The sequence below is a fragment of the Acipenser ruthenus genome, chromosome 4, assembly GCF_902713425.1.
Source record: "Acipenser ruthenus chromosome 4, fAciRut3.2 maternal haplotype, whole genome shotgun sequence".
Lineage (NCBI taxonomy): Eukaryota > Metazoa > Chordata > Actinopteri > Acipenseriformes > Acipenseridae > Acipenser > Acipenser ruthenus.
The window spans coordinates 20,694,507-20,709,013 of NC_081192.1; the positions used below are offsets into that span (position 1 = coordinate 20,694,507).

Sequence of the window (14,507 nt, forward strand, 5' to 3'; positions counted from 1 at the left end):
GAATGAAACCTGCTGAATAATGTTACCTTAACATATTTAATTATACACACCGCTTTGTAGTTTTCCGTATACGTAACGAAAAACTGACAAAAATTGAAAAATGTGACATTTCGAAATCGAACATGAAATACTGTACTACTATTATGGCTTCCTCTAGACTTTTGAAACAAAATGTTTTGATTTACCTTTTCAAGCCATTTGGGACTGATATTAGAGAAATGATGCAGAACTTCATTTTTTGTTTAGACTCTTCTTTTTAAAAACTGAAAGCAACAACTTTTATGTTGTCTCTAAAAAGCATAGTAAAAAATAAGGCCTATGGGATTACTTTCAAAACTTGGTCACTGATTTTAAAGTAAATGTACTCACTTGTATTAGTTTGTATTTCAATTTAAATGTATGCTCGGTTTTGCCCTGTTTCAGAGTTCCAGAGCTTTCTCAGAAGATGCTAGTGTTCCAGAGATTTACTCAACGTCATGTAACGATGGGTAGGCTGGTTTGATATTAATTCAGGCCAGAAGGCAGTAGGGAAAGTCTATACACGGATTGTGAGATAGAGCACGTTTATTTTAGTAGTCAAATGCTTCTGACTATTCATAGCCTAGTTCCACAGTTCCATTATATTATATAACATACATGTTACAGAGTCAGTTACTTCTATCATTTAGCCCACCAGTTACCCACATAAAGCTCTCTGCCCGGCTCTCCATCTTCCTCCTCACAGCTGAGAGATATTCAACCCAGAAAGTGGCACTAAAGAACCTTATACAGTACTTAAAAGTACAGTAAAGGATCATTAGAGTACTGTATCACATCACTGAAATTAAACCTGCACGTCTGCCTCGACATACTGCCATTCTGGATTTGGAAAAACTCTCAAAGATAATGACTTATAATGATGTGGATTACTGACTATTTTGATGCATATGTAAGATTATATATTAGCATACAGCTCTATTTGATATCCTGATTTCTTGTGAATTGTCTACCAGTATCTCATTATTAGAATATTCCTGTGACTTATATGAAGACAACTATTTTATTTTATAATTTTTCAATGTTGACAGCAATTAGAAGCATCAAGCTCTATGCACTTACATATTATTGTTGTTTGCTTGGAAATAAATTAAACGTTTCTGCTGAAAGTAGATAGGAATTCATAAGTTTGACCAAAACATTTTTTATCTGAATACCCCCTAAGTGTCCCTAACTAATAACTATAACTGCAATTAATTCAGATAATTACAGTGATGTTAGCAACTGTCAACATTTTTAATTTTATACTGCTATATAACTATAGAACCATGTATGTAATTCCTGTGTTATTATACGTTATTTACAAAGTAGTAAAAGACACTTAATGTAACTGTGACCAAAATAAGAATTGTTTGCCATTTTCCTATGAACCCTTTCAACATTGAAAGGGATAAGAATTACAATCCCATTGCTTACTCAGAGGAATAAGAGCTACATTGTAAATGTCACCTTTCACAATTGAAGATGTACTCAGAGTCCTCCCCTGATTCCCTGATGATGACTTTCTCGCAGTACCAGTACTGAGATTTAGTCTGTGCTTCACACCGCAACAGTACCCTCTGCAGTTTACCCAGGGACACTGCCTCTAGTTGAAACAAGTCCACCTAGTACAAGACAAATGCTGTTGGTGCACAATTCTACACATTCTTCCAAAAACCATACCAAGCATAACTACAAAGAACCAGTAAGCACTATGCATTTTTGTGATGATTTTCGGTTCTTGATGCATTATACGGAATAGATCATATGTATGCTTCTGTAGGATCAGCAGTGGCAGGCTTCCAAAAACAGTGAATAGACACAAGGTACATTCTTATTCAATCAAAAAATCCATGCATGTGGTTGTTCATTCCAATGATCCCTATGTTATTTTGCTGCATGTTTCATCATGACAGCTGAGCAGGACGCAGTACTAGTGAACTGATACTGTGGTACTGAAGGAACCATCTATGATAGAACTCATTTTTAATAGATATCAAACAAGGGGCAACATTGGTTCTGAGGAAGAATATGACACCTGCTAGCCAATACCTGTGGATTCATATGGGCATACTGAATTTAGTTTTAGTAGTATATATATATACAGTATATAAAATGTGTGTGTATGTATGTATATATACAGCTCTGGAAAAAATTAAGAGACCACTGCAAAATTATCAGTTTCTCTGGTTTTACTATTTATAGGTATGTGTTTGGGTAAAATGAACATTTTTGTTTTATTCTATAAACTACTGACAACATTTCTCCCAAATTCCAAATAAAAATATTGTCATTTAGAGCATTTATTTGCAGAAAATGACAACTGGTCAAAATAACAAAAAAGATGCAGTGTTGTCAGACCTCGAATAATGCAAAGAAAATAAGTTCATATTCATTTTTAAACAACACAATACTAATGTTTTAACTTAGGAAGAGTTCAGAAATCAATATTTGGTGGAATAACCCTGATTTTCAAGCACAGCTTTCATGCGTCTTGGCATGCTCTCCACCAGTCTTTCACATTGATGTTGGGTGACTTTATGCTACTCCTGGCGCAAAAATTTAAGCAGCTCGGCTTTGTTTGATGGCTTGTGACCATCCATCTTCCTCTTGATCACATTCCAGAGGTTTTCAATGGGGTTCAGGTCTGGAGATTGGGCTGGCCATGACAGGGTCTTGATCTGGTGGTCCTCCATCCACACCTTGATTGACCTGGCTGTGTGGCATGGAGCATTGTCCTGCTGGAAAAACCAATCCTCAGAGTTGGGGAACATTGTCAGAGCAGAAGGAAGCAAGTTTTCTTCCAGGACAACCTTGTACTTGGCTTGATTCATGCGTCCTTCACAAAGACAAATCTGCCCGATTCCAGCCTTGCTGAAGCACCCCCAGATGAGTCCAATTTTCAGCTTTGCCCAACACCTGGTCACCTAATGGTTAGACGGAGACCTGGAGAGGCCTACAAGCCACAGTGTCTCGCACCCACTGTGAAATGTGGTGGAGGATCGGTGATGATCTGGGGGTGCTTCAGCAAGGCTGGAATCGGGCAGCTTTGGCATGAATCAAGCCAAGTACAAGGTTGTCCTGGAAGAAAACTTGCTTCCTTCTGCTCTGACAATGTTCCCCAACTCTGAGGATTGGTTTTTCCAGCAGGACAATGCTCCATGCCACACAGCCAGGTCAATCAAGGTGTGAATGGAGGACCACCAGATCAAGACCCTGTCATGGCCAGCCCAATCTCCAGACCTGAACTCCATTGAAAACCTCTGGAATGTGATCAAGAGGAAGATGACCGGTAGTATATATATATATATATATATATATATATATATATATATATATATACAGTGCCTTGCGAAAGTATTCGGCCCCCTTGAACTTTGCGACCTTTTGCCACATTTCAGGCTTCAAACATAAAGATATGAAACTGTAATTTTTTGTGAAGAATCAACAACAAGTGGGACACAATCATGAAGTGGAACGAAATTTATTGGATATTTCAAACTTTTTTAACAAATAAAAAACTGAAAAATTGGGCGTGCAAAATTATTCAGCCCCTTTACTTTCAGTGCAGCAAACTCTCTCCAGAAGTTCAGTGAGGATCTCTGAATGATCCAATGTTGACCTAAATGACTAATGATGATAAATAGAATCCACCTGTGTGTAATCAAGTCGCCGTATAAATGCACCTGCACTGTGATAGTCTCAGGTGTCCGTTTAAAGCACAGAGAGCATCATGAAGAACAAGGAACACACCAGGCAGGTCCGAGATACTGTTGTGGAGAAGTTTAAAGCTGGATTTGGATACAAAAAGATTTCCCAAGCTTTAAACATCCCAAGGAGCACTGTGCAAGCGATAATATTGAAATGGAAGGAGTATCAGACCACTGCAAATCTACCAAGACCTGGCCGTCCCTCTAAACTTTCAGCTCATACAAGGAGAAGATTGATCAGAGATGCAGCCAAGAGGCCCATGATCACTCTGGATGAACTGCAGAGATCTACAGCTGAGGTGGGAGACTCTGTCCATAGGACAACAATCAGTCGTATACTGCACAAATCTGGCCTTTATGGAAGAGTGGCAAGAAGAAAGCCATTTCTTAAAGATATCCATAAAAAGTGTCGTTTACAGTTTGCCACAAGCCACCTGGGAGACACACCAAACATGTGGAAGAAGGTGCTCGGGTCAGATGAAACCAAAATCGAACTTTTTGGCAACAATGCAAAACGTTATGTTTGGTGTAAAAGCAACACAGCTCATCACCCTGAACACACCATCCCCACTGTCAAACATGGTGGTGGCAGTATCATGGTTTGGGCCTGCTTTTCTTCAGCAGGGACAGGGAAGATGGTTAAAATTGATGGGAAGATGGATGGAGCCAAATACAGGACCATTCTGGAAGAAAACCTGATGGAGTCTGCAAAAGACCTGAGACTGGGACGGAGGTTTGTCTTCCAACAAGACAATGATCCAAAACATAAAGCAAAATCTACAATGGAATGGTTCACAAATAAACATATCCAGGTGTTAGAATGGCCAAGTCAAAGTCCAGACCTGAATCCAATCGAGAATCTGTGGAAAGAACTGAAAACTGCTGTTCACAAATGCTCTCCATCCAACCTCACTGAGCTCGAGCTGTTTTGCAAGGAGGAATGGGCAAAAATTTCAGTCTCTCGATGTGCAAAACTGATACAGACATACCCCAAGTGACTTACAGCTGTAATCGCAGCAAAAGGTGGCACTACAAAGTATTAACTTAAGGGGGCTGAATAATTTTGCACGCCCAATTTTTCAGTTTTTTATTTGTTAAAAAAGTTTGAAATATCCAATAAATTTCGTTCCACTTCATGATTGTGTCCCACTTGTTGTTGATTCTTCACAAAAAATTACAGTTTCATATCTTTATGTTTGAAGCCTGAAATGTGGCAAAAGGTCGCAAAGTTCAAGGGGGCCGAATACTTTCGCAAGGCACTGTATATATATACTAACATGATCTTACAAATTATGGTTAATCGCATTTAAATTTGTACCACAGAGCTACTCTTTCTGTAAACAATATTTTATTGAATGTCACTGTCTACAGACAGGAATAATGGAATTCATTAGTAATAGGAAAACATGTCACACACATATAGATAATGAAAAGGCCTTTAGATGAAGCTTATTAGCTATAAATTATCCTATATGTATGTACTAATTAAAATCTGTTCCTGATAAACACATTCAATATCCTGTCTTTGATTTAATTAATAGTATTACAGTAAAAGCACATTAATGTTGATTAATGTTTCTACTGTCACTAATACATTTATTTAACATCATACAGTAAAGCCCCTAGTTACAGTCATCTAAACTTTGAAGGGAGTAAATTGCCTTGATGAATAAATGTTCAGTCCTTTGGTTTCAAGCTTCAATATCTACATATTTTTCCTTAATTATGCCTGTCTGAATTTCGGGTGCTTGAGTTGTGCTACTGCAAGGTTACCTGTCCTCTCTGGAGTTTGCAGGGGAGGTCTGATTTATGAAGGAGGCGCAGTCCTGTGTCTCCTCGCTCCCCGTACAGACAGATGAAAACCGGAGACTGGGTTTCTGCCTGATCCAGGTGTCCAGTGTATACATTCACTTGATACTGAACAACTTTCACGCCAGGAAAACAAGTTACTATCATTAAACAACTGAATGGCACACAAAATAGGTTGAATAAAAATTCATCTTAATTGCCATAGATCACGAATGTATAGAAAAATAACTAATAAAATAAAATATTAAAAAAATATATCTTTTCACTTTTATTACAGGTGTAATTTAAATATCAGTACATAGGCTTAAATATAGAATTGTATTTCCCTATGGAGATATAATTTTAGTTAACCTGCCTTTAAGATGCTTATAAAGGTGCAAGTTATCCAAATAATGGAAAACATTACCTAGGCTAAAGGTTACCTAGGTAATAGGAAAATAATGTTTTGGAAGTATAGAGAAATTGCAGGTTTCCCAGGTGATGGGCAAATTCCACCAATATATATATTTTTTATCCAGTTTTTTCTACCATTAAGATTTGTAGTTATGTATATCTATAGTACTTTACTTTTGCCTTCAAGTGATGTGAATTCAGGAAAGGTTTTTGTGAGCTTTATAAATTTGCCATTTGGTATACTGGAGCAGAGGGATTGCACATTCTGGTGAAGTAAGTGACTGTGGAATTTTTCCCAACATTAAAGTTTAATTATTTGAACTTACTGTATGACTATTGTGACTGTTACAGTACTATATGAGCATGTGGACAATGTGATGGGTTGACCCCAGAAGACCCTTACAATATCTTAAACATCTGGGACAAGAGAAGGAGGTCACCCCTTACATTTATTTTCCCTGGTGTCTTGTGGAATGCATTAGAAGCTTCTTTAAGTGAGTAAAATAAAATGTCTTGACTATTGAAAAGCAAACTGTACCTGGATGTACTGGCTTGCCATCTTTTTCTCTTATTACAGGGAGTTCACACTCAATTTCTCCATTCCCACGATCTCTTGACAACCACTTGTTAGCATCAAACTTCAGTGTTGGGCCTCCTTTGATTTTTCTCATTGTCACCTGGTATATATATATATATATAGATGCCGGCTCTATAGAGTTGTTTCAGTCCATTTAATCAGATACAAGGTGCTTTGCATACTTTATTCATTAAAACAAGGTAAAAACAGTTCGACATGTTGTCTTCATCAGATGTCGAAACACATCAGCAAACCTGTTTTTACCTTGTTTTAATGAATAAAGTATGAATAATTGAGAGACACATTTGGGATACAGACTTATTTAGCAGGAGTTGCCGTCTTTTCTCTTCTAAGAATATATATATATATATATATATATATATATATATATATATATATATATATATATATATATATATCCCACAATGTGAAATTCTCAGCTAACAAGGGAGAGGGGGATATAGTCATTTAAAATATACATCAAGTATAGTAGAGTTTTCCTTCATTTTGAACATGTGTCACATGAAATGTCAAATATCATGTACAGTATAAACTATTTCCATAATCCAAAATGTATACAATTGTTTAAATGCATGCTAAAATGAAATACTATTCTCCACAGCAAAGACAATTTGCATGTAAATATCTACTCATTATCTGTCCTTGCATTACATACTGTGCCGTGAGTTCCACCTATTGGTGTTTTGATAGAAGTAATATAAGCATGGGTGAATCTAGCATGGGATCATTTTTGTTATTCCACTTAAGTGGCAGAACAGACGTGGAATAGTTTTTCAAGTGTGTTTTTGCATACATTCCAATCCAGTGGTGCACTGCTGAAATTCAGGACAGAGCTGTGCTTCAGTAGTTCAAACAATACTGCCACCGATACGAGTTTTATAACAACTTTATGCAATGTTTTTCTTTAACCAAGAAACCGAAATTAAGATATATAACTTAGCTGTGTTAGTGTGGAATACACAAATATATTGTACTTCAGACCAGAATTCTTTAACTATTATTAATATGCATACTTTTTACTTTTTTTTAAATCAATATATTGCAGAGTTGACTTACCTTTTGTAACTTCCAATGTGGCTGATCGCTTGATCCATCATGTCCAATCCTTATTTTATATATTTTGCCAGTATTGCTTATATTGACCTTCAACAAACAAAATGTTTTTTGCCCATTAAATATACAGCATAGTTTTGGTGGTGTTTTTTTATGTTTTTTGTATTTGTTTTTAATCGCTGCTTTCCTTTTGTAGTAATGTTTTTTCAGTGGACAAGAGGAATTGCATATGGAGCAACTTCATTTTGGAATTTTAAAAATGACCTTGACATTTCAGTGTATTATAACTTTTGTCTGAGTGCTGTAGGCATTCATTTCTGTTGATTGATCCATCACAGTCTTGCTTGTTGGAACTATTTAGTTTTTTTTGACAAATGTGTCCTGATCAATCATGCGTTGGACCACGCTCACAGGGTAAGGAAACCTGGCACTTCACTGCATGTGATGCTATTAGTCACAAGTAGTTATTTGTCCTAGTTAACAAGGAGTCTTTGTGCTTTACCTGAAATGCATCCTCTTGTCCTGGAACAAACAGCTTGGTTCTGTTGGCCCTACCCAGCATGATGGGTCCAGCCACTCCCTGGTCTCCATACACCCACAGGAAGACACCAGCCTGAGTCGCTTCACTGCCTGTCAGAACTGAAACGCTCCACTGATCTCCTGAGGGGACAAGGGACTCCACCACACGTCTGTTTTTGATTTCTCCTGTGAAAAAGTACTATTATCAAACTGATCATCCTAGTCAATTCTTTAAACAAACACAGAGTTAGCATATAACCTACACTGAGGATCAATCAGGTGATTTATCAATTAATCAACCTATTTCTGTTCAACTGATAAGCATTGTACTGTTATTTATCTTAACACTCTCTTGGGCAACTTAAAAGCTTCCTAGAGGTTGAAAGCAAAATTGCTTCAGCGCAAAGACTGCAGGATATAAAATTTCAATACAATAACTCAGATCTTCCTCTATTGGTTGGCAATTTAACCAAAAAAAATGGCACATATTATCCATAATTTATGACAGGGAATGTATACAAAGCTGTATATTATATAAGAGTGGTAATGTAACAGTAGATTTAATATAACCTGAAATGTAGTAGTTCTTACTAAAAACTGAATCTAAGCACCAGTCAATCATGGAAATTACCATTCAGTATTAATTCACACAAGAGTTCTCCAACAGCTAATGGTCACTGAAGGTTGTTTTTTTTCCAGTGCATACTTTTTGTTCTGTTCATTTGTGTCAGGGTAAGAAAAACTGGACCAGAAGAACAATTCAAGTAGAGCAATTATTTATTTAGTAAGAATAATAATTTGTGAATAGCTATATCCAGGGGCTTACTGCTGGGTCATTGACATATTAGTACATTATTCCAAGAATGACCAGCTTTCTTTTGATGTTTCCTAATTCTAATGTGAAGTGGGAAATCTTGCTAAATACACTTCAAGTACTGGTTATACGAGTACTAAGCTCTGCATACTCCCTATTACAGTGGTTTTTGAAACCCTGGAAATCAAGTGTTCCAAATGGTGCAAGTATTTTGTTTCAACCAGCTCTCTTTTTTTCTTATTTTAAATTTGTATTGCAGCCTGGTGACGATCATAGAGCAATCCCTGTAGCTAAACACTTTTAAAGTCTCAGGAGCTGTACTGTATACACTTGATAATAATGCATATTTAATACTAAAATGTTGTCTCTGTTTGAAACCATGTCCCTGGACCATTGGTGGTACTTCATGACCAGGGCTGAAAACCACTGCTCTATTTAGACTTGTGGTTATCTTTCTGTCAGATTATACTGCCATCTTTTGGAACACATTTGTAAACTGAGAACAAGTACAACATTAGGAACTTATTATTTTCTTTAAAAAAAAATAAAACGGTTCATCTTACGGTTCATCCTACATGGAAACTAAACTGTTTATAATTAAGTGTTCAGCAGCTACCTCTAATCAAGTTGAGAGTGCATAAAGTACACTCTCAACTTGATTAGAGGAAGCCACAACCAATTATAAACATATTATAAGTCATATATAAATAAAAAATACCTGATATTAATGTACTTTATCTATCATAGGACCTGTTGTGGTTTAAACATTTAGAATGCTTTGTCATGGACATTCTGAGTGCGAGATCTACACTCTCAGCAAAATTAGAAGTGTATAGTTGCTGCTAATAGGTTCCAGTGGGGACATGACTTAAAATGTCAGTCAAATGTAGTCAGTGGACAAAACATGATCCCATATTTATTTTGAAACTGCAGCTGGAAGCAATCCTCTTTAATAAAGGTACTACAGCACTTACTCCTGTGTGAGATAGGAGAAGCTGGTGGAGCCGGTGTGAAGTGTTTGACAGGCTCTTGCTCAGCTTTGGTCTCTTTATTCAGGTTTGCAGATGTGCCTGTTGGCTTTTCCCTGCCATCTAAAGGGTCAGCAGAAGAGATGTTAAACCTGTTCTTTTTCATTTCCTATCTCAGTCATTTATGTTGAGCTTTCATTGATAAAACTAACTTATGCAGTCGGTCACCAAAATTCTACTTTAAAGAACACAACTTGTAAATCTTCTTTAAAACCCTGAATAGAAAACAATAATTCTTTGATTACAAAATACTGAAATAGCACTTATAAAGGTTTACTGTAGTATGCAATGATAGAAGCAGAGCAAAGTGTAGTAATGCAAAGTAAAAACAGTGAAATCGTGATAAAACACATGAGAGGAGTATAACCAATGCAATGACTTACCCTAAGTCTACTTTCAGGTAAAAATCAGCATGACATTCCAAATACAATATAAATCGAACTTGAAACACTCAACCCTAAAATATACTGTAGTACAGGGGTCTCCCACCCCGGTCCTGGAGATCTACAGGATCTTCGGGTTTTCATTTCAACCGAGCTCTCAGTTACTTAATTGAACCAATTATTGGCTTAATTAGTCAAGATTAACAAGAGTTCCAGATCTTTAGCCACTGAAGATGTAAAGACACCTATAAAACCTGCAGGATTGGGGCTTTCAGGACCAGGGTTGGAGACCACTGCTATAGTACAACAAAAAACTTACAATTGGTTCCCAGTCATTATTACAACAATTAAGAAAAAAAATGCTTCCAGACTTGCTTTTTTTAGGTGTTTTACAATTCAAATGAGAAAAGATGTGGAACAGAAGAAGACTTCTAAGAGATAAAACATTATTACAGTGCAGCATAATATGCGTGACCACTGTGAATTCAAATGTAATCCTAGCTATTTAGTTAACTTACATTTAATGACCTGTGGGTAGAACATGATGTTGGTCTCTCCAGTGTGCACTAACGGCTTTGCTCGTCCATCTGGAAGAAGCCCTATGTACATCCCCCTCATTTTCAGTGATTCAAGGCTTAACGATCCATTCTGAAAATGTTTTTCTACTTTGAATTGACAATATTGGTCACCGGTACCCTGCGTGACAAAATAAATAAATGAATACAATTATTATTACAAAAGCAGAACAGCTGGCAATGTAATGTAAATTATCCACCTTGCCTTATAATGTAAGTCAAACCAAATACAATTTCACTGGTCATAATCCGAGCAGGGAAGAGTCACGTCAATATAGGATAATGTACAGCTATGGCCAAAAGCTGTGCAGCACGTAGAATTGTAGGATTGAGACATAATTTAAAAAAATAAACCAAAAAAAACAAAAAACGATATGAACATAATTTAGATATTTTATTTAACATCATCCAGTCTACTGGAAGCCTTAATAGTAGTACAGAAAAGTATTGAACATTGAGTATATAGGGGACATTTTTTTAATTTGTCAGTTTTATGGAAAACTACAAAGCAGTATGTAATTCAATATGTTAACGTAACATTATACAGCAGGTTTCATTCGACTTTATGAAGCAAAATTAGTTAATTCTACAGGGTGATGCAAAACCTTTGACCATAACTGTAGATTCCTTCAAATGCATTGCTTTAGGTGCATTAACAACTATGTACGTCTTCCACATATTAACTCTACATCCGTGATATCACCATGCTTACTGTTCCATCACATCGGCCATCCTTGATCTTCAGGTACATCTTCGGGGTCTGCACGCTCTCAAACATGTAAACCCCTGAGCTGATTTTATGCACTCGCAGATAAGACTCTTCAGCCTGCTTTCCTGTTCCAACACACTGACCATCCCTCGTGATACACAGAGACTGGCTCAAACTGCTGTTGAGCAGGACCACTGCTCCATTCCGAAGGACACCCTAATAGAAATACAATGATGAATGAATGCTCTGTAACCAATTATATTTATGTATATGCAATATATTCACTCTGATTATCTTCCTGCAGTTTTTATGTCTGAATTTTCCAGTTCCAGATTGTTTTAAAAGTAATCAAGAAACTATTATAAAGCCTTTGAAATGTAGAACTACCATAGCATACTGAGAGTATTGAGGACCAATGGGTTTTATAATAGCACAAAACTCAAAGATTGCCCCTATGTGCTTGTAGAAGAACCAAAAGGTATAGTTCTCACCTTCACATGAACCACAAACTCTCTGGAAAGCCCAGAGTAGCTAGTCGCTCCATCTGCTGGACTTCCTTCTGGGTTAAAAGTGACATTGAACCCTGGAATTCGTACCGACTCTAAAGTCACAAAGCGACTTGGCTGAATGCAGACTTGTAATTCACACAGAGTGCCACCATTTTCCTAAAATAAAGCAACAGACACTGAAATTGTGAATTCAGTAGAATTTTTTTTTTTTGGTTTTTTTAACATTACAGCAATTTTGACAGGAAACTGTACATCGAAATGTTCAGATTTCATTACCAAGGCGGTGACTCTGTTCTGGTCAATGCTGAGAGCAAGGTGTGGATTCTGCAAGCTATGAAACACTCGGATATTTCCCCTTTTCACTGTCATGTCAAAATAACCTGAAAAAAAACCCAAAGAAGTAAAACTTAGGCTCAAAAAGTAAACAAAGTAAAATACAATTATTGTGCTTTGGTCAAAATGTAACATGTCAATTCTATGTCTAACATTATCACGAGAAGAGTAGAACCAATGATCCAATATCGATAACATTTTGAAAACTTACAGAGTTGGGCACACATTTGCTTACAATTAATTAGTACATATTTTAAACAGATGCAGAGCAGTCACTGTGATGATGTTGCCTATGTGAGGTAATGGCTGCAGATACCGGAATACATGATTCTGATTAGACTTTGAACTGCGTTATAACTACAGTTAGAATGTAACAGTGGTGTTAAGAGTATTGCAAATATTAATATCCCATTAATGGTGATGTGACATTCAACTGTTTTTTGTTGAAATAAAAAAAGAGCTGAAAGCTTAATTTCTGAAAGTTAAAAAAAAAACAAACATGGAGAACAGCGGCTCTGAGCTGACCAGATCACTAAACAGGTAATAAGTTCAAGGGTGAACTGATTTTTTCTAAACGAATCAGAAAACAGATAGGCGTCAAGACCATCTCACAATATACTTGAGGATAAAGCTATGCAAGTCAGATAAAGTGATACAAATGGGTAAAAGCTGTGTTTAATAACTATACATGAAAAATGTTCAAGCATGAGCAGTGTGCTACAGTTACCATGCGTGTCCTTTTTATCGCCAAGGGCATCCACTGTGCCATCTGGATAGAGACATACACATTTTCCAGTTAGTCTGCAACATAACTGAACAATATTCCCCTTCTGAAACTTCCATCTTTCAGCGGCCCACTAATTAGAAAACAAAGGGGAAAATCAAATATTAATTTATATAAAGATTTTAGGAGGGTAAAGTAACAGCAACATCATTTATGTGGCTAGAACATAAACAGCCTTTTAATTCAGTGTGTCATTATTTTTAAAGGGGGAGGGGTGATAACATCACTTACAATTTCCTTTATTTTGTGCTCCAGCTCTTGTTCTGCAGAGATAAAGACAAATTCATTTTTAGACCGAGGAATACCTATTTTCAATAGATACAGAAACATTGGGGTCTAGCACTTACTTGCAGTAAAGGAATCTGCAGTATACAGCTCTCTCACAATTTTACCATCTTCCTCACCTTGGTCTAGCCACCTGTTTGGATAATAATCACAAAAGAGATGAAAAAAAGTTGATCAGATTAACGCAAATTATAGGTGTACCTATACCGGTATTCTATTACCAGTTGGTATATTTTAGATGCTGTTATAGTGTCTAAAAGCAAATGGAATATTGGTACAGATTATGGGCAAGATTCTTTGAAAACCATGTTATTTTTTCGAAATGTCTGTTTTGTAACACATGGGTATTTATAGAGCAAGTATCAAATCTTTTTTGGTAAACAGCGTTTGTTTATGAGATTTGCTTTGATGATTTGTTGCGATATGTTATCTTAATAATAATAAGCTATTTGCATACTTAAATGGAGGGAGTGTCTACTATTTATCCACATATGTAAGTGTATTTGTGTAAGGAAAAACTGCCAGGGCTTGATATTACAATTTACCAGTGTGGTACACGAACGCCGATTCTGCTTATCAGTGACAAAAAACTCACAAGCCTATGAATTCTAGCAGCACTAATTACACACATCTTTTAATCGTTATGTGAAAATGTATCAAAGTAATATAGGCGCTAAATTGTTACATCTGATTTCTGAGAATAGTTTAATAATGTTAATAAATCACTTTATTAGGTGCATTTGGTCTACAATTGTGTTACTGATAAATAGAGTAATTTTTTTTAAGAAAGCTGAAAATACTAAATCATAAATAAATTAGCCAATTCTAAATATTACAACTGCTTTTGGCATAACGATCTCCTGAGAATTTTGCCCTGTTCTAAATTTCTGAGCTAAACCAAATATATTTTCAGGGTTTGTATTTTTGTCTTACTGGAGAATTGCACTGAAATGGAATTTCATGTATAGTATTTTACCTCCATGTAATTAC

General features: G+C 36.3%; 1 protein-coding gene across 1 annotated transcript in view; it reads right to left on the bottom strand.

The window, feature by feature from the left end:
• LOC117399989 (lipoxygenase homology domain-containing protein 1-like) overlaps nucleotides 1-14,507 on the bottom strand; it is a 92,925-nt gene that overhangs the window by 61,327 nt on the left and 17,091 nt on the right. Inside the window, exons 10-22 of the mRNA XM_059023400.1 lie at nucleotides 13,580-13,650; nucleotides 13,464-13,495; nucleotides 13,176-13,305; nucleotides 12,392-12,495; nucleotides 12,098-12,271; nucleotides 11,610-11,822; nucleotides 10,841-11,018; nucleotides 9,886-10,002; nucleotides 8,081-8,283; nucleotides 7,582-7,668; nucleotides 6,466-6,604; nucleotides 5,499-5,650; nucleotides 1,486-1,640 (exon numbers count right to left, since the gene is read on the bottom strand). Of these exons, the coding sequence (XP_058879383.1) occupies nucleotides 1,486-1,640; nucleotides 5,499-5,650; nucleotides 6,466-6,604; nucleotides 7,582-7,668; nucleotides 8,081-8,283; nucleotides 9,886-10,002; nucleotides 10,841-11,018; nucleotides 11,610-11,822; nucleotides 12,098-12,271; nucleotides 12,392-12,495; nucleotides 13,176-13,305; nucleotides 13,464-13,495; nucleotides 13,580-13,650 (1,755 nt within the window). The remainder of the gene's footprint in view (nucleotides 1-1,485; nucleotides 1,641-5,498; nucleotides 5,651-6,465; nucleotides 6,605-7,581; nucleotides 7,669-8,080; nucleotides 8,284-9,885; nucleotides 10,003-10,840; nucleotides 11,019-11,609; nucleotides 11,823-12,097; nucleotides 12,272-12,391; nucleotides 12,496-13,175; nucleotides 13,306-13,463; nucleotides 13,496-13,579; nucleotides 13,651-14,507) is intronic.